The 19,048-nt window shown below is 43.8% G+C and overlaps 1 protein-coding gene across 2 annotated transcripts in view; it reads right to left on the bottom strand.

The window, feature by feature from the left end:
- Window positions 1-1,808: 1,808 nt before the first annotated feature.
- ATF6 (activating transcription factor 6) overlaps window positions 1,809-19,048 on the bottom strand; it is a 155,245-nt gene continuing 138,005 nt past the window's right edge. For both annotated transcript variants that reach the window (XM_084776300.1, XM_084776299.1), the window contains exon 17: window positions 1,809-2,369. In XM_084776300.1, coding sequence (XP_084632426.1) covers window positions 2,161-2,369 — 209 coding nt within the window. In that variant the 3' untranslated portion in view covers window positions 1,809-2,160. The remainder of the gene's footprint in view (window positions 2,370-19,048) is intronic.

The raw sequence follows: 19,048 nt of genomic DNA, 5'->3' as shown, positions 1-19,048 counted from the left end.
GTTGAGGTGTTTGGTCTGAGGAACTGGTGGAACAAACACAACAGAGCCAGGATGCAGAAGGTCAGAGGCTCTGGGATGGCGGCTTTGTATGTGGTGCAGTGAGAGGCAGAAGTGTCCTGGAGTCTCTTCAGACACGTGTTTCTTCCAGCAGATGAGCAGAAGGAACTGCTGCCAAAGCCACACCGTCTGGTTGAACTAAGTCATAGGTATGGTGGACAGGGCCACAGGGTGGTCCACCTCCCCCACAGATGGCTACTCATAAAGGCATTCCATGCATATACTATCTTCTCCTTGGTGCCCACTAGAAGACTGATCCCCAGGGCAAATAATCTGAAAACCACCTGAGAGCCAATCAGGATGGACCATGGTACTGGACTTCAACAGTATGTAACTATTTCAACTATTGCAACTCCAGATTCCCAGGTAAGCCAGCTATGGTGGCGTGCGCCTTTAATCCCAGCACTTGGGAGGCAGAGGCAGGTGGATCGCTGTGAGTTCAAGGCCAGCCTGGTCCACAAAGTGAGTCCAGGACAGCCAAGGCTACACAGAGAAACCCTGTCTTGAAAAACCAAAAAAACCAAAACAGCTTTCCAGGTAACGCATCAGGAGTGGCCCCTTCCCCAGAAGCGTCTAAGTAGCTGGGAGACAGCAGCAATTTCCAGTGAACAGCTGTTGAGGAGGAGCCAGGCATAATGGGGTCCCAGGCAGAAAATGACCTGACTGCATGCAACCCCTGAAGTCTGTCTTTGCTTCCCTTGAAAGAAGAGGACTTGTTGCCACTGTGTGCACTGGAATGGGGTCACCTGACAAGGCAGCGGGTGAGGGACGGCAAGAGTTCTCATACCCATCCTGTGACTTTACCAATGCACAGTGCACACTGCAATGTAATTTTAGCTGCTTGCTATGGTGAAAGAAGCAGGCAAAATACAATAAGATATATGTGAGCATAACTTTTGCTTTTTGTTTTTATTTATTTTATTTTATTTTATTTTATTTTATTTATTGAGGTGCTTTCTCTATATAGCTTTGCCTGCTCTGTCCTGGAACTCAATATGTAGACCAGGCTGATCTCAAAGTCTACCCTACCTTCCAAGTGGTGCTAGGATTAAAGGCATGTGCCCAGACATAGCTTTTTTTTTTTTAAACTCCAATATGGAACAAAGAGAGATACAGTCTTTATCATCTTTCAACTGGAGAAACTGAAATTTTTTGCCATAATATGGTGCAGGCTCCGTGGGATCCCATGCCTGCTCTGTGCACTGTCAGTCCTTAAAGAAACACTCTAGTCTAGCTTAAACCTGGCTACCTCCAAGTTCCTTTGCTGAGGCTGGTTTCACAGGAGTGTGTCCTGGGCTGAGGATTCACAATGACAGGGAAGTGTTTGCCCTGAGGTCCTTAAGGATCTGCAGTGAGGAGCAGAATTCCAAGAGTGAACAGTGGCTGTTCCTCTAAACTTACCGGGAAGCCATGTGAACCCCCAGTGTTTAAACACATGTATAGACTGAGTCACCTCCTCTCCCTACATCCCACCATTGGCCTTCCCTTCCCTTGTCTCCAGTGTGTGGCTCACTCTCTGACCCCACAGCAGTTATTTGCTCAGGGCTGAACCACAAGTCACAAGTAAAAATAAACTTGATCAACTGGATAATCCCTTTACCCAAACTCCAAACTGTTTTGACTCTGTGGGATGCTTCTGGCTGTTCAGATTTTTGAAATGTGTTTTCTCAAATACACTACTCAGAATGGATTTGAATCAAAGGAGAGAGAAAGCCAATTGTTGGAAACCACATGAACATGTGCTCTAAAGCTTTAAATAAAAATCACTTTACTATGCCAGGCAGTGTAGTGGACAAAAGAGGAAGTGGGTCTTATCTGAAGGAAGAACAAATCAATAGGAAAAGCAGTGAAAAAAGACTTAACAGAACACCACCACCAGGCAACACTGCCTACACAGGCTGCACTGCCATGAGAAAACTGCTCTTTAGTATGTCCTCCACTGGAGGGTAGGTGGTGAAAAGCAGAGAGGCTTCTTGCTCTCTTCTTTCCTTTGAGTTGCAGCACGAGGCAGTTCCCAGTTCACAAGGAGGCAGAGAGCAGCACCCCTCACCGGCTCTTCAGTGTGGCAGGCCCATACTTTGCTTTCCCAGGCGGCTCAGGGCACTACTGTACGGACTCGGGGATGGTGCTGACAACATGGGTTGTCTCTGTGGCTGTTGGAGGGGAACCAAAGAAGGTATTGGTTTGGTTCCTCTGATGATCTCGGAGATAGGGAGGAACGGAGGAGCTTTTGATGTGCAGTATCCTGGTGTCCATCACCTGACAGTCAATCTGCATCATCACTTCATAGTCCTGCCCATTGATGATGTTATCTGCAGAGAAGCAAAGAGTCAACAGGGAGTGCTTTCAGGGTGGGACCTGTCACTACACTTTCAAGGGTGGACAGGAGCTTTACCGGCCTCTATGCCTGCGTGCCAATATGTCCTGCCTTTTCCTCAATTCTAGCTCTCCAAGGCTTCTATAAGGCTGTACCCTTCCTTCTACTTGTGGAGACTGACACACAAGACGACTGAAGAGGAGGGAAAAAACACATCATCCCAGGAAGGAAGAGACACTAAGGCTCTTGTGCCTTCCGTTTCTTTGTAGTCCTCATTTTAAATTATTTGCACTTTTGTGCTTTGTTTACCTGTATTTTAACTTATACCTCCCTGGAAAGGCTGCTAGACTATCCATTCCATGATATTTCTAATGCATCTCAGCCCCATTATTTGTTTCTCACTCTACTTTCCTCCATTTATATTCTGTATTTTACTATTTACATACTCATACCATCAAGTTCAAAACAGTGCAAACTACATGTCCTCCAAAAGGTATACTAGCACTAATGTCAATAAACCTTACTGAGGACACAAGTGAGGTACACAGTGAGATGACTCAAACTTCCAAAAATGCTGGGATGTCCTCAGAAAACAGAAACTAGGAATCTGTGGGCAAAAGAAGGTGAGTCAAAGCCTAAGGGCAGAGACTATTTGCTCAATAAAATTATACCAGAAAATATCCTAAGTCTAGAGAAGAAAACGGACACCCAAATACATGAGCCATTTCAAGCCCCAAAGAGATATAACCAGAGAACCACTTCATGGCATATCATAGTTAAGACGCTGTCTCAGCTCTTTCTGTTGCTGGGATGAAACCCTGACAAAGAAACTAGAAGAAGGAAGAGTTTATTTTGTCTCATTATTCAAGGTTCAGTCCACCACGGGGAGGAAATCAAGATGGCGGAAGCTTGAAGCAGATGGTCGAGTCACATTCACAGGAAGAACCAGAGAGAGATGAACGCATGCTGCTGCTCAGCCCCTGCTCTCCATTTTCACAGTGCAGGCTCCCAGTCAGGAACAGCCCATGCACTAGAGTGAGAGCACCATCCCACCGCTGTTAAAGCAACCGAGAAACCCCCCCCATAGGCATGCATGCCCTAAGGCCCACCTTCCAGGTGACTCGAGATTCTAACAAGTGGACACTTAACTGCCACAAATGCCAAAAGTACAAAGCTCAGAGACAATATTAGAAGGTGCAAGGGAAAAATGGAGACATATCAGAATAACATTAGATTTCTTGTTAGCAACGCTATAAGCAAAGAAATCATGGATTGATATACTTCAAGCCCTAAACATAAATAACTGCCAAGCAAGGACAGTATACCCAGTAAGTTATTTCTTGACATTTCAAGATTAGCACAAACTAAGGCAATTCATAACAGCCAAGCTAGCACTGCAGAGACCACTTAAAAGAATAATATACAAAGAAAAAGGAGAAAGACAGTCTTATCCATGAGATCAAGGGAGACCCAAGAAGCAATTCATTATGCATGGCAGAGGAAACCAACAAACCCCTAATACTAACAAGAGGAAGACAATACCAATAATGCAAACAGCCAGAACAACAGCCAAAGCAACCACTAAAAAGAGCAAGGCCCTCTCAAACATAACCTTGAAAGCAATAACCTCAACTGACTATTGAAATAAATTGGATTAGATTAAAAAACAAACTTGTCAAACAAGCCAAAGGACGGAACATGTCTTCCCAGCAAATGTCAACAGGCTGGCAGAGCTGATACGGTAGACTTCAGACAAAACCTAACCAGAAGACTAAGGCCAAGACATAGGAACAACGGAAACACATTGAAGTTCACACATCAGGACAAAAGTGATTTCATTTTAGGGTTGCAAAGTTGGTTCAACATATCCAAATCAATAAATGTAACACAATGTATAAACAGACTTAAAGACAGAAATTAATTAATCATCTCAATAGAGTCAGAAAAGGTATCTGACAAAGTTCTCCATGCCTGTATGATAAAAAGTCTTGAAGCAACTAGGAGCAGAAGGAACATGCCATATAGCAAGCCGACAGCCAGCATTACATTTGGATAAAAGAATTTCCTGTAAGATCAAGAATGGTACACAGGAGCCCTCTTTCTCCACTCTTTCAAAAGAATGTTTAAACTCTTAGCTAGAGCAATAAGATAAGAAATAAAAGGGTTAAGTGTGTGAAGCCAACGGACCTTATTTTCTGGTTACGTTATTCTGCACACACAAGAACCTCCGGGTCTTACTTCTTAAGGCCAGTGAAGCCTCACAAGACTCTTAGATTTGTGTTTTCAGCAAAGTGGCAGGATGCAAAACCAACATGCTAAGACCACTAGTTTTCCTACACACCAACAATGAGTTTGCCAAGAAAAAAGAGCAACTATCCCATTCAAAAGTGCCTCAACAGCAACAACAAGAAAACCCCTAAGAATAGGTCTAACCAAGGAGGTAAAAGTAAAAGGACTCACCATGAAAATTTTAAGGCACTAAAGGAAGAAACTGAAGAAGATACTAGATAATAAAACGCGTTCTCTGTTCATGGATTAGCAGGATATTATGATGTATATGGGGTGTTCTGTCTACATTTACATCTTCTTCACTCAGGAAGAGGGCAGCAGATCCCATGGGACTAGCAGCTGTGAGCCACCATGTGGGTGCTGGGAATTGAACTCAGGACTTTTGGAAGAGCAGCCAGTGCTCTTAACTGCTGAGCCATCTCTCCAGCCCCACCAGTGAGGTTTCTAATTCCATTAGATTCTCCCAACTGTGAATGTAACAGTGAGGGCAGAGAAGAAACCACGGACATTTGAAGGTTATGTTCTTTCTCAGGTATCATTAGATCACTTCTACAGTAAGACAATATCCATTTCCAGAGTTACTGATTCCATACCAAAGAGACAAGTGCAGTTCTGTAGGCTTAGCTCTTACAGACGGCAAGAAGGAACAGACACCATGCAGAGTCCTGCTAAATATATATACAGGGTAACTACCATGAACTTAAAGATGTATTCATATTCTCTCTCTCTCTCTCTCTCTCTCTCTCTCTCTCTCTCTCTCTCTCTCTCTCTCTCTCTCTCTCTCTCTCTCCCCCCCCCCCCTCACACACACACACACACACACACTATGCCTGCAGGCAGCAGAAGAAGGTTGAGGTCCCTGGAGCTGGAGTCAAGGGATTCTGAGCCCCTTGACATGGGTGCTGGAAACCAAACTCCAGTCCTCTGGAAGAGCAGCAGGTGCTCTGAGGCACAGGGTCACCTCTGCAGCCTCCATGATCATGACTCATGATACACATTACAGACCCTCCTTACTTCTTAGGAGGATGAAAAATTTTCATTTTAGAGGCAGGGCCAAATTACTCCCTTATTTGTAATCCTGGGTGGTCATTTTCCAACTTGTAGTAAATGAAATAACGAGAGAATTGTAAACAGATACTGTTTCTCAAGGCCAGCTGAGTAATCACGGCCCTGCACCAGAGACTCCACAGACTTGGAACTGTTCAGTAGTCAACGTGGCATCTCCTTTTGTATTTTCCTCCGTGAATCTGGAGCTGTGTTTTGTGAGGGCCTGGTCTCATACTACTTTCTATTAAGGTCAGGCAGAGCCAAATAGTAAGACTTAATTCTGAATACTTTTTACTGACAAGGAGTTCAGATTAAAAGTAAAATTCTTCCTGTCCCATTGTCCTTTCTTTGAACTTTTACAAAAAGTCAAGCATTTTGGAAGAAAACCCAAAGTCTGACATCTGATCTTCAGATTCCACTGTTTTGTTTGAGGAAAGTGAGCCAACAGCTTGTCACATACGAAGGTGGGAAAGCCGGAGACATCTAGTCTGGGGTGTTTTCAAAGGGGTCTCATACACAGACTTCAAGGAGTCTATACGTTTTCTGAAACTGTATGAAAAGTTTCGTTTTTATATTTTGGAAAACAGACACTAACAGATTCTTAATGGGTAAAAAAAAAAAAACACGAGCTAAATCTAATAACCTACTAATTTTATAGCAATGATACATTCCTTTTATTTAAATTCAAGAAAAAATACCCCTGTGCTCTGACCTCGGCCATCTGTCCCAGTGCTTACAACGTCCCCACTGGTGATACAGTTCACTTACAACTCCTGTAAGTGTCTTTGGTCACAACTGAAGCTAATCTCCCTTTTAGCCTTACCAGAGATGAAGGCCAGCTGGCGGCTGCTGGACACTGACCTTTTCTTTTAAGGCCACTGCTATAGCAGCTTAGCATCAATTTTCCAAGTCATGCCTCTACGCAATGGCTTTCCAGTTATTTATCTTTATACACTAAATTTGAATGTCTAGAAGGTGGCCAGGTTTTTCACTGAACTATTTTCCAGAAAGCAGAAGATGGAAGACATTCTGCTAATGTAGTTGGAATCATTTCATTTAGAACATGTGACCAAGTTCAGATTTCAAGGCACCACACCAGTCATTTCCTTTTGGAACCATAGTCCCTGTGTGTCTCTCTGTGTAGGAATACACACACACACACACACACACACACACACACACACACACACACACACGCGTGCGCATCACAGAAGACCAAATAATGGAAAACACATGTCAGAGACATGAAATACGTATTACTAATTTTCACTTTTTTTTTTTTTAAGATTAAATCAGAATCCAGATGACAGCTGAAGATCAGGACTGGGCTCTCTAATAGAGTTTAACCACCTGCAGAAGACACTAGGTGCACCATGTACCTGCTGCAATTTAAACTGATAACTAAAGTTCTTGAATGCTTTAAAGGCCTAGAAATACAAGTTCAAATGCTCTGAAGGAAAACTAAAGATGCACTAGGGTTCCAAACCTAGATGCTGCTAGCTATGGCTGAAATGACATTGTTATTTTAAGGCTAACCAAGAGGCTCAGGGTGGCTCTGGACGAGGTGAATTTAAAATACACTGTTTTTCCACTTTCCTTTCCTGATGGTGACTAGTGCTAGGCCATGGTAACAGCAGCAGTGCAAGACCATACCTGACCTAGAGAGCAAGTGAGCGCAGAGGAGTAGAGGAAGCCCTTCTGCAAGGCATGCTGGATCCATTTTTTCAATTCTAGGACAGGATGCAGGACTCTACTGCTGAGCTATGCTGCCAGCCCTGGATGCTTTTTTCATGATGTGCTAACAGGAGTCATAAAGTTGCCAGCGTCTCTAAAGATTAGAGACTGGAGAAGCACTGCTAGGCCCCGGGAGATCCTATAAAAGGCTTCTCTGCAGGTTTCCTATAAGCCAACTGGGCAGTAAGTGAGGTGGCCGATGTTTGGATTGCTGTAACTACAGGAGGGCAGACTGAGAAACAGGCTCAAGGTAACTCTCTGTGAAATAAGATGTCACCTTGAAGCCCAGGCTGGCCTTGAACTCAGGGCCATTCTCCTGCCTTGCCCTTTCCAATACTGAGATTACAGGTGTGCGTCACCACGGCTGGCTTCAGGGTAACTTGATCTTTCTGAAGTCTCAGTGGTGCTTGGCTGTGGGCATCCGTGTACACAGTGCGCATCTGGGATAGCAGGAGCTTTGCCACTCATTGCAGCAGCGGCAGACGAGGCTCCTGCTTCTCTTTTAAGACTTTGTGCTCTGTTACCAGGCGTACGCCTCTGGGAAGGACATCCCTTCATGGGATGCTAACAATTTGCCACTCAGTGTGAATAATATGGTCAAGGCAGGTCCTGAGAGAGGGTCTGAACCCAGGGGTTAGCTTAGAAGGACAAGAGAGGAGGGGTCCTCAGAGAGAAACAGGGTTTGGATGTGAGGGGCTGAGACACAGCACACACTTTAAAGATGATGCCTCCACTGTTAATGTGGAGGGCTCTGCTGAGAGACAGTCATGGGTCGCCTCATGACGAGGGCAAGGTAAACATTAGGTTACGGAACTAAGAACCAATGACCCATAAGCCTTTCCCCCTCCAAATGTACACTTAATTTAGAGAGGGGAGGGGGAAGGAAGGACAGACAGACAGACAGACAGACAGACAGCAAGAAAGATCATGCCTATCTGGGAAAACAGAACTCAAAAGGAGTCACATTAAAGTGAAGGGTGAAGTGTTCTGGGTTTACGTTTCTACAAACAGATACATGGAAAAGGCAACATTTTAAAAAATATCTATCTGTGTGCTGGGCCCTTTGAAGCGTAGAGAATGAGAGGGAACCCCAATCCAAGTCTGCTACAATGCATAAGCCGAGTATTTTACGTTTAAAATCCACCAGGCAAATAAAAAGGAAAAGAGATGAAAGGCAGCAAGCACGAGCACTGGAATGTGGTGCTGAAGGCTCAGCAGGACTGGAAAGCCAGGAAAGGGGTCTGAACACTGAGGGGGGGGGAGGTTCCAGGCCGCGCGGAACTCTGAAGGGCTTGTAAACACACAATACCTGAAGCCAGCACAGCATGCCAAGGGCTTTTTGTTGTGAGATGACTAACACAAAAACCAGACCCTTGACCATAAGCAGAACTAAATATCTAAAAACGTACATGGAGTTTTATTTTTAAAAGTGACAAAACTTTATAAAGAAGTATATAAAGTATATTTTTAAAAAGATTTAATTACTTGTTATTCATGCATATGAGTGTTTGCCTGTACATCTGTGCACCGTGTACGGCTGTGCCTGGTGACTGCAGAGACCAGACGAGGGTGTTTGGTCCCCTGGAACTGGAGTTACGGTTGGCTTAGAGCTGCCAATGTGGGTGCTAGGAAATAAACCTATGTCCTATGCAGGGGCACCCAGGGCCTTAAACCACTAAGCCGCCGTCCAGAGCCAAAGACAGATCTTCACCTGGACTCAGACACCAATCCTAATGAAGGAGTTTGCTCTGTACAAGCCTAGTTGGTGGCAAGCTATGCTGGTGATAGCTGTACCTGAACCTGGGGACACAAGAAACAACCTCAATAAAAGCACAGGAGCCAGGAGCACAATGAATGAACAAATAAATAAAGACATGCTATAATGTCATCTGCCTGTGGTGGCTCCTTACTTCCATAAGCTAACTCTACTATGCCAAGGTAGCTCTAGTTGTCACACTGTCCTGGCTTGGGGCACTTCAACACACCACTTATTGCAAGTGATGTCATTTCCGCTATTCTGACTCACTCCCCTTCTCTAACTAGTCCAACTGTAATAATCCATTAAGGCCTGCACTTGATATCAACTTCTAAGAAACCCTCCATTAGGAAGCAGGACGTGAGTGGCTCACGCCTGTAATTCCAGCACTTGAGAGGCAGAGGCAGGTGAATTGCTGTGAGTTCGAGGCCAGCCTGGTCAACAGAGCGAGTTCAGGAAAGCCAAGGCAGAGAAACCCTGTCTCAAACAAACAAATAAACAACAAAACAAAACAAAACAAAACAAAACAAAAAACCGAGGGAAAAAAGAAAGAAACCTTCCCTGAGGACACCGATGCTGAGGTTTGCCCTTATAAGCCATGCGTAAACGACCCACTTCATGACACAATGTTAAGGTCATCACAGAAAAGAAAAAAAGGTTAAGCTTCTTTTAAAAATGGCTGAAAAAAACTGGGAGTGAGGTAAAATTAAAGCGGATATGGGTGGTAAGACTGGAAGCTCTCCCTCATGGGCTGGCAAGAACACTGATCCAGTAACTGTCACTACAGATGGTGACGCAGAGCACTTCCAACATGAAGTATCAGGAGATGTAAGAGCACACGAGGGACACGGAGTTCTCAGCAACCGTCACAGACGCCCTTTGCCAAAAGAAATTAAAAAGTTTCTCTGATGGGACGATTTTAGGATTGAGGATATTCAAAGGCAGAGGAAAAAAAATAAGAGTAGGGAGGACATTACACATTCAATGGTAACAAAACTAAAGAGCTCAGGTTTTATAGCCACTAGACAATGGAGATTTTGGACAGTTGTGTCCTGTTAGATTAGAAATGACATCACAAAACATGTATGTGGACCTAAAATAGTGAGTATATAAATTTTAGGTCCCTTTAGTGGTCATGGTATATGAATTACTACTAGGCATAAGCAAAACAAACAAACAAACAAACAAACAAACAAACAGAAAACCCTGATTATTACTATATTAGTCCAAGCCTCATTATTACATTTTTATTTTTGGTTGTGAGCCTAGGCTTTAATGGCGGAGCCATCTCTCCAGCCCTCATTATTACATTTTAATAGACAGCCATTTTCATATAGGCTTAATATACATTAAATTTCTAGGAACATAACTGTTGATGATCTGCTTAATAAATACTTCTATGTGCAAAACACTGGTCACCTAATTGTTCCTATAACAAGGTCTTAAATCGATGTGATTATGATTATTGCTGTTATTGTTCCCATTTCTGAGACAAAGCAAGCAAGACACAGACATCAAATGCCTCCCCACACTGCTGGGAAATGGCAAAGCAGACCTTGACCTCAGCAGTGAGGCTACAGAAGCCATCCTTAGAGCTATTCTGTCAGGTTAGCAAGATTTTTTTCCCCTGAAATTAGAAAAGTCAAGAATATTTATCATTTAAAAAAAATCACATCACTTTCAGTATCAGAGTTACCATCAAAGAATATCCTATTAAACTTCACGGTGGGCACCCAGAACCAGAAGAGGACAGCTCCCAAACGCTGCCTCTGGGGAGCCCATGTCTCCTTCAGGTGGTTCTTCTAGTCACTACCCCCCCCCTTCCCCTGGGCCCCCCTCCATACTCTTGAGGAATACTCAAATTTAACTTAAAAAACAAACCCTGGAGTCTAACGGGTGAATAAAGTGCCAATTCCTTTCCTTTTCATCGATTAGCAGATACACTAATGCTCTGACCAGTAGATTGTCATGCCTGATCTGCGGAGGAAAAAAGTAAGGAAGTAAAGAAAATAGTGTCCAGGAATAAAGTCCAGTACAAGGAAACGTCTTGCTTTGTTTTAAAAATGTCATTAACACAAATCAAAGAATTTTTGGTTGGTTTTTTAGGATTAGAGCTGCCATACTGTAAGTTATATATGGAATAAAAACTGAGCATAACTGAGTAAATGTAACATTACAGTGTTCCAGTCAGCTGTGAAAATGACAATCATAGCTGAAAAACAGAAATTGGGTCGGCCCTATCTCCCCAGGTCTTTGTGGAATGCATTCCAAACAGTCTGAGAAGAGCTTGGAGGCCACATTCCCTGAGATCCCTAGGGTAACTATGGGATTCACACCATTAAGACGTTTTCTTCAATCAAGGATGCCATTTGAGTCTCTGGACTCTACAGAGGCTCCTTGTGCTTGTGATGGGACACCTCCTAGAGCTCATTGCCCTTTCTAGAAGTCAGAGAGCCAGTCTGTCTCCCAAGAGTGTTAACATCAGGTTTAAAATAACCAAGGAGCCTCCCATGCGCCTCCTGACATCCCCTCTAATCTGTCAGCAACTGCAGCTGTGAGATCACAGGGGATCTTGTGGTACCTTAAGCAAAATCATTCAGGAGGCGTGGCTGGTTAACTGCTGCTCTTTCAGAGGACTGGGTTTGTTCCCAGAACCCATCCAGCAGTTAACAACAGTAACTCCAGTTCCAGGAGATCTAATACCCTCTTCTGACCTCCTTCGGTACCACAGATACATACACACAGGCAAAACACTTCACAAATCAATCTTTAAAAAAAGGAAAAAGAAAAAATACTTAGGTAGGAAACACTAGTAATGTACCGAAAAAGCAGATGGCTAAGGACTCAGCATAGCACGATGGAACCAGAGTAAATTGTTTTTAGTGAAGATGCCTAGTCAATGTATCAATTATCAGTGAATGTGTATTCATACATGTAACATGTATCTGCTCCAAATGTTTGCATAACAGTTACTATGTTCAAGTAATTTGCAATCAGGTTCTTAGGAAAACTATATGGGGGGGACTAATAACATTTCACAGCATGGGATGTGAAAACTTGCATAAGACTAGCACAGCATGCTGACATCTAACAGAAATTATTGTTTTATGGGATAATTATTGTTTATGGGATAATCTTCTAGTGAACAGTCTTTCTAGAATAAGCAGAGACAGAATACAGTGGCATTTTAGAAGAAGTAAGACTACTAAGTTCAAATATACCATCTGGTACAGTGACAAGAGTAACGGTCATAATAAATTAAAGACATTTCTGTCCAAACAGCTTCACAGAGCTGCCTCAACCTCATATGCACATATATAAAAATGCTCAAAAGATTAATTCCTTCTAGAGCTAATGGAAATAGAGTAAGACTAGGGTGACCAATGGTGCTGCCATTTTTATTTTCAAATACGTTTTAGCATAAATTATGGCTCAAATCCCACCATGGGTTCTTACTGTCTCAGACTTGTCCTGTGCTGGACAGCTGCAGGCTCACCGATCTTAAGCCACGGGGCAGCAGGATAATAGGAATGAGAGCTACAGCCTTTACTCAAGCTTCTGCACTTGCCCCAGCTTGAGAAGCTGTCTCTTGCTCATACGGATATAAAATCTCTAAGGAACTGCATTTTATTCTCTCTCAAGGAGATCTCTGACAAAGAAATTAACCAGGCTGAGACAACGTCAAACATCACACTTAACCTTATTTGCCAAAAGCTGTGCAGCCTTGGCCAGCCACTGAGCTGGCTTGTGGGTATATGTCCTTAATTGAGAGTGGCAAGGGATGCAGGGCTGTGCTGTGGACATACTTCCTTTCCAGATCCAGACAGGTCTGTTCCTGCCCGAGTTTCCTGGCCTGCTTTCTGGCTTGTCTAGCCTACAGGTAACACAGAGGAAGCAGCACTTGCAGTTTCCCTGTGGCAAAGCTGGCTGCATGAGCTCAGTATAAAACAGTGAGGGAAAAAAGCCTACACTCTGAACATTAGAAGGGAAGAATCAAGCACATGGTACATATGGGAAGTTACAGAAATATCCACGTCCATCTCCAGAACAAGCTTGGGCACTTTCAGGACATAACTCAAGGAAAAGTCTCTTTGACTTTCCATTTTCTAGTCTATTTTCATTCATTAAATATTTACTGAGTCACTATGGGGCCAAGCCTGGTCTAGGTGTTTGAACTGAAAGGGGGAAAATTCTACAAAGGTTTCCTCTTACAGACTTCACATCCTAATGGCGAGGCTGGAGTAGGCAGGAAATAAGAGTACATAGTGTGTCTGAAAAGGGTGGGAGACTAGGGGTAAAAGGAAGGCACGGGATGGACATGAAGTGGTACAAGCTACAGCGGGCGCACAGAACAGTATCTGGGGTAGGCCACTGAGAGGGATGCTTTGCTCAGGGTCTATAGAATTGAGAAAGGCAACCAGGCAAGCACCTGGGAAAAGGATTACAGGAGTTGGGAAAAGCAGTAGAAAGGCCCTGAGGCTGGAGCACGCCCTGAGGGTCCGAGTATAAGGAGGCCAGCCCAGGTGGGACAGAGCATAAGGGAATAAGGCCACAGGGAGCCAGAGGACCTGCTTCCTTCCTGCTCACACAGATGGAATCTTCCATGAGGAGATGCAAAGGGAGGGTCTGAGCAGGAGCTCAGGCTGTGGTCTACAGGATTAACTGTGTGGGTATTTGTGGAAGGGTTTCAGAATGATAAAAGAGATGAAATCTGAGGGCTGCTACCATGCGGGCTGGTGCGCAGAGCGGGCATGGCAGGCTTTACAATCAGTTATGGACCCGAAGGTTAGTTCTCCCTGTTCCTCGCTGGCAAGCTTTTGTAATTGTGTCGGTAACAGAGAAACTACTACCTAACCATGTGGTTATTTCAACAGTTAATTATGCCAAGCAGCAAGCTTGCTTTTCAAAATAGGAAGGAGTGAAAGGTGCCTCTGCATTCCAGAGCACAGGTGGGAGCTCTGAGCATCAGTAACCCTGGGGTCTAGCCTGCCCTTCCTGCCACTGCCTCAGAGACTGCAGCTTTCCTGGGGTGATGTGAGGGTTGAGGAGTGAATACTTCCAACATCACGGTGCAAAAAGAAAGACTGGAGTGTTAGCACTGACCATGTAAGTGTGACTAAGGCTGATGTTAAGACAATGGAAACAAACAAACCAACCAGGGGGAGGGGCTGTACTGGAAACCAACAAAGTTATGTGTTTGTCCAGAACCTTTTTTTTTTTTTTAAGTTCAGTCACAGATAAGGGAGGACACTACATGAAGAGGAGAAGAAATAGGAGGTGGTGGTGGGGGGAACAGGAGGAGGAGGGAGGAAAAAGAGGTTGGGTAGGAGGAAGCAGCAGCAGCTGTCTATTGTACAGTAGACACATTTTCAGAGAAGAAACAATGGCAGGCATTAAAATTTTTAAGTCCTCAGTTAGTGTTACCAACACACACACACACACACACACACACACACACACACACACACACACACACACACGGCAAGTTGGCAAGTTTCCTGTCTCTTTTTCATTTTTTAAAGCAAATTTGCCCAATCAGCTTCTTGTAACATTTTTGTTTTGTTTTGCCTGAATCCTTGACTTTGTTTTCTGGGCTTCTTCAGTGAAAACCCTGGGGCCCTCCCTGCTAAGCAACTGGAACTACAGCGTAGTTTATACGGGTTATATGGTTAGTCTCCACAGAAGTCAAGCTACAGCCAGCCGACTTGGGTGGTTTATGATTTAGAAAGTATAGGCCATAAATATATTCAGAGAGCCTCCTTTTCTTGGGGGAAATAGACAGACAGACAGACAGACAGACAGAATGGACTTTAAAGTAGAAAAGGCAACCAAGGGCACCTTAATTCTTCCCCAGACCAATGGTGACTTTTTACTTTCATAGCATTAGCTCACCCAGTGAAAATATCTCCAAACACACAACACCTTAGTCCGCAGCTGGGCAGCACAAACCCTAAACAACCAAAGTACAGTCACCACCGAGGGTCTTGCACTAACAGATATTAAACAATCTTTTAAAAGGCGTCAAACATGCTTAATTTAATCTTTATTTTTAAAGCAGAGACTAAAATTCCCAATTTAATATAACCTAACATATTCGATTAATAGGGTCTTATAAATGAGTTGTCCCCCAGATTTTTAAGGCAACAGGTATGTTCTCCCAATGAAAGTTTGTTCCTACAATCAATATGATTCAATTACGTAAATATTTATACAGCAGCTGCTATGTGCTAGGCAGTGTGCTGGGTATTGGAGAAACAGAGATGAGTAAGCCCTGGCCCCCGATCAAAGCATTTGCCATCTAGTAAAAACAGCAGCTATGTAAACACACATAGCAGGGCCTATGTGTGGATGGGTAGGTGTAAGGTGCAGTGAGAACAAGGAGGCAGCGTGCCTCCCTGACAGGGGTGAGGGTGGCAGAAAGGTGGCAAGAAAGGCTTTCTGAAGGAGGCTCACTTGAGCCAGACTTAGGAGGAGCCTTTTGAACTGGAGAAATTCTGGAGTGGGTAGGCATGAGGAGACACGTCATCGGGGTGACATACAGCAAGGTGCTGCTGGAGAAGCAAGTGTGAGGAGGGAAGGGGGCAGACGAGGCAGGAGGGGAGAACAGGGGTTCCCAGAGCTGAGGACGGACCTCAGTGGCAGCAGGGAGCTGCTGAAAGGCCCCAAGAGGGGAGACCCAGGGTCAGAAGTGGGGTTTGTTGAGGGGACATTCTGGTAATGGGGGAACGGAGAAGGTGGAGGACGGCGTCAACAATAACCACATGACTCAGCCCTAAGTTTTACATAAATGCTAAGCTAAGAATTCTGTTCACTCATACCTGCTAGTTAAGATAAAAACACAGAAGACTATTTCCCACACAAGTCCGGTGTATAACGTACACCCCATGTAATGTGTAAGGCATGCCCTGGGAATAGCTTTGGTTCATTTCTGAAAAAACAAGCTTAGGTAAAAGTAGATTCTCCAAACCAGGCTCTTTGGGGACAGTACGATGGTACAGCCTACTGCAGAATTTTCAGAAGGAGGGCTATTCAGCGGTTCTGGAGCAATGGAGGATTAGGAAAGGATTTACCGGGGAATTTGCTACATTTCCTACATTGCTTTCAATTCGTACCCTGCTTTTTATTGGGACTAACTGTGGTTACACTGAGGAACAGACATACATTCTTCTGTGATTATGTATGCACAGAAATTAGTGCAAGTAAACACACAAAAGCAATAAAATACTTTATGAGAAAGAAGCATAATGGTTTATGGTAATGATGAGTGGGAAAGGTTATAAAAACAGGAAGGGAAGCACCACACACTGTCCATTAATCCTTGAAACAACTGTCAAGCATGGTGGCACATTCCTTTAATCTCAGCACTCAGGAGACAGCCCATGAATCTCTGTGAGTTCAAGGATATCCTGGTCTACATAGTTGAGTCCTGGCCAGCCAGCTGAATAGCAAGACCCTGTCTCAACAAAATAAAACTGGACATTATCAAAACAACAGCCACCATCCAGCAAACCAAAACCTTATGAGTTAAACACACAACTGTGAAGTGGAAGCATCAGATTTGAGATTAGGTCTGATTCTGGATGCTTCCCATGACTGCAGGTTCTGTGACCACGTAAGAAGAGGTGGTGGGCTAGAGATGTGGCTCAACAGTTAGGAGCACTGGCTACTTCTCCAGAGGGCCCAGGTCCGATTCCCAGCACACACACTGTAGATCACAATCATCTGAACTTCAGTCTGAGGAGATCCAGAACCTTCTTCTGGCCTCCTCAGATGACAGGCACATATGGTTCACAGACACACATGTGGGCAAAGCATCTACACACAAAATAAAAACAAAGAAAAAAAGTCCAAGGGGCGGTGGGTAGGGAGAAGAGGTAGCAACTAAAACATGATAAATAACAATCTGTATGCATTTTTGGCTCAGAAGGATGTTACAGATTTTCCTTGTTAGGGCTGGAGAGGAGGCTTATCAGTTAAGAGTACTGGGCTCTTGCATGGGACCTGGGTGTAGTTCCTAGCAACGACATGGTGGCGGCTCACACCCACAGCCACCTGTAACTTCAGTTCCAGGGGTTTTACTGGCCCTTTCTGGCTTCAACAGGCCCTGCCCACACACAGTGCATTCAGACACACGCAGGCAATACACTCATAGTCCCGCACAGTTTAAGACTGTCTCCATGCAGCTGCTCTCCTGCTCTCTTGCTATGTGATGGCCAGGGGGCATAATGGACCCCCTGCTCAGTGACAACGGTGGCTGCAATCAAGCAGAGTGCTGTTCTGGGCTGTTCTAGGCTGGTCACGCCTAAGCTCTGTGCTTTCAATATTTAGTCCACAGCACCATTTACAGCATCTATCTCAGAGTCCCCATGAATACGCACGTTTCTCCCTGGATATTTTCATTTCTTAGGACGTCTTTTTAACTAACTTTTCATTTTGGTATAAGTTTTAATGATTTGGCCTTTTAACTTACAGCATAATTTTAATAATGCTTTTTCAAACTTCAGTATCATTTAACACTGTCCTTCTCATGCAATTTTGGGCAGTTTCATATATCTATAGAAGGTCATTCTCCCCACTTACTCACTGATCTTTCTCCCAGTGAGCCCCTTCTCCCAACAAACCCTGTGTGCGCTTGTGTGTGCTAACAGAGACCTACAGCTGCCTGCATGAGCATGGGTGCAGCTCCGACAAGCCCCCACAAATATAATGGGAGTTGTTTATTTTAATGTGATTCAACTATTTATGGCTTCTTGCATGAGCATCAGTGGGGGTTAGGACATTCTCTTGTGATTAATATGGAGTAAAAGATCCTGTTTACTTAAATACCTATTTATCTAAAGAGTTTTGTGACAAATTTACATCAACTATGGAACACATCTGCACCTGTCTTTCTTGACGACACAGTGCAGAATCTACCAGATTTTCCTGTGAAATCACATCTCTTTACATACTAGTGCTTGAGAGGCTGAGGCAGGAAGATTATCAGCTGAAGGCCAGTATGGGGTGACAGAGCCATTTGGAGGCCATTCTTGTCTACATATTGTTTGGGGGGGCTACCTACAATAAAAGATATCTTGAACAAAACTTATTTGGGGGTAGACTCTTCCTGGGAGTGGGTTAGTGCAAAGTGATGTTCCAATAAAAAAGCAGAGCATGTGGGAACTGGTCGTGACTCTTTCGTGGGAAAACATGGTTACTGTAGGAACCAGGTTTAGTGTGCCCAGTGGTGGAATGACTCAACCTTTAGAATACAACACCAAAAAAACCAAAACAACAACAACAACAACAACAACAAAAACCCAAAAAAACCCAAACAACAACAACAACAACAAAACAAACAAACAAACCCAAAGTGTGTTGAAGTCATGAAACATTTGCTCTTTGCACAACCTTGTAAAACATATTTTCTTTTTCTCTGTTATTTACTTTCATAGTAGGACCAACTAAATCAAATCCAAGAAAAACAAATTCATTAGTTTAGCAGACTAGAAGACTATGTCCCAGGCTAACTTACTGACAACACATCTATCTGGTCCCTGAGACAGTCTCAGCATAAAGATGAACACAAAAACAACATACATGTGAAGAAAATCTCATGTATATTTCAGAAAGCATGAGTTCACAATGCAACAAAACTGGCTCTAAACAAATGCCTTGGCACTAAGTACGTTACAGAGGCAAGCAGGGGAGCAAGGCAGCAACAGAGCAGCAGTGAGTGCTGATGTGAACTCTGAAAGACCCGTGAGATGTCTCTACCCAAAGGTAGAGGCGGGAAAATCAGGGGATGGGTTGATAAATATCACTGATAATACAAAGAAAAATAGTTAAACAGATGAATAGGCCAATGT

Source organism: Acomys minous (genome assembly GCF_964271855.1).
Source record: "Acomys minous genome assembly, chromosome: 1".
Classification (NCBI taxonomy): Eukaryota; Metazoa; Chordata; class Mammalia; order Rodentia; family Muridae; genus Acomys; species Acomys minous.
The sequence above is the reverse complement of the archived record's forward strand: the minus strand, read 5'-3'. Positions and strand labels throughout refer to the sequence as shown.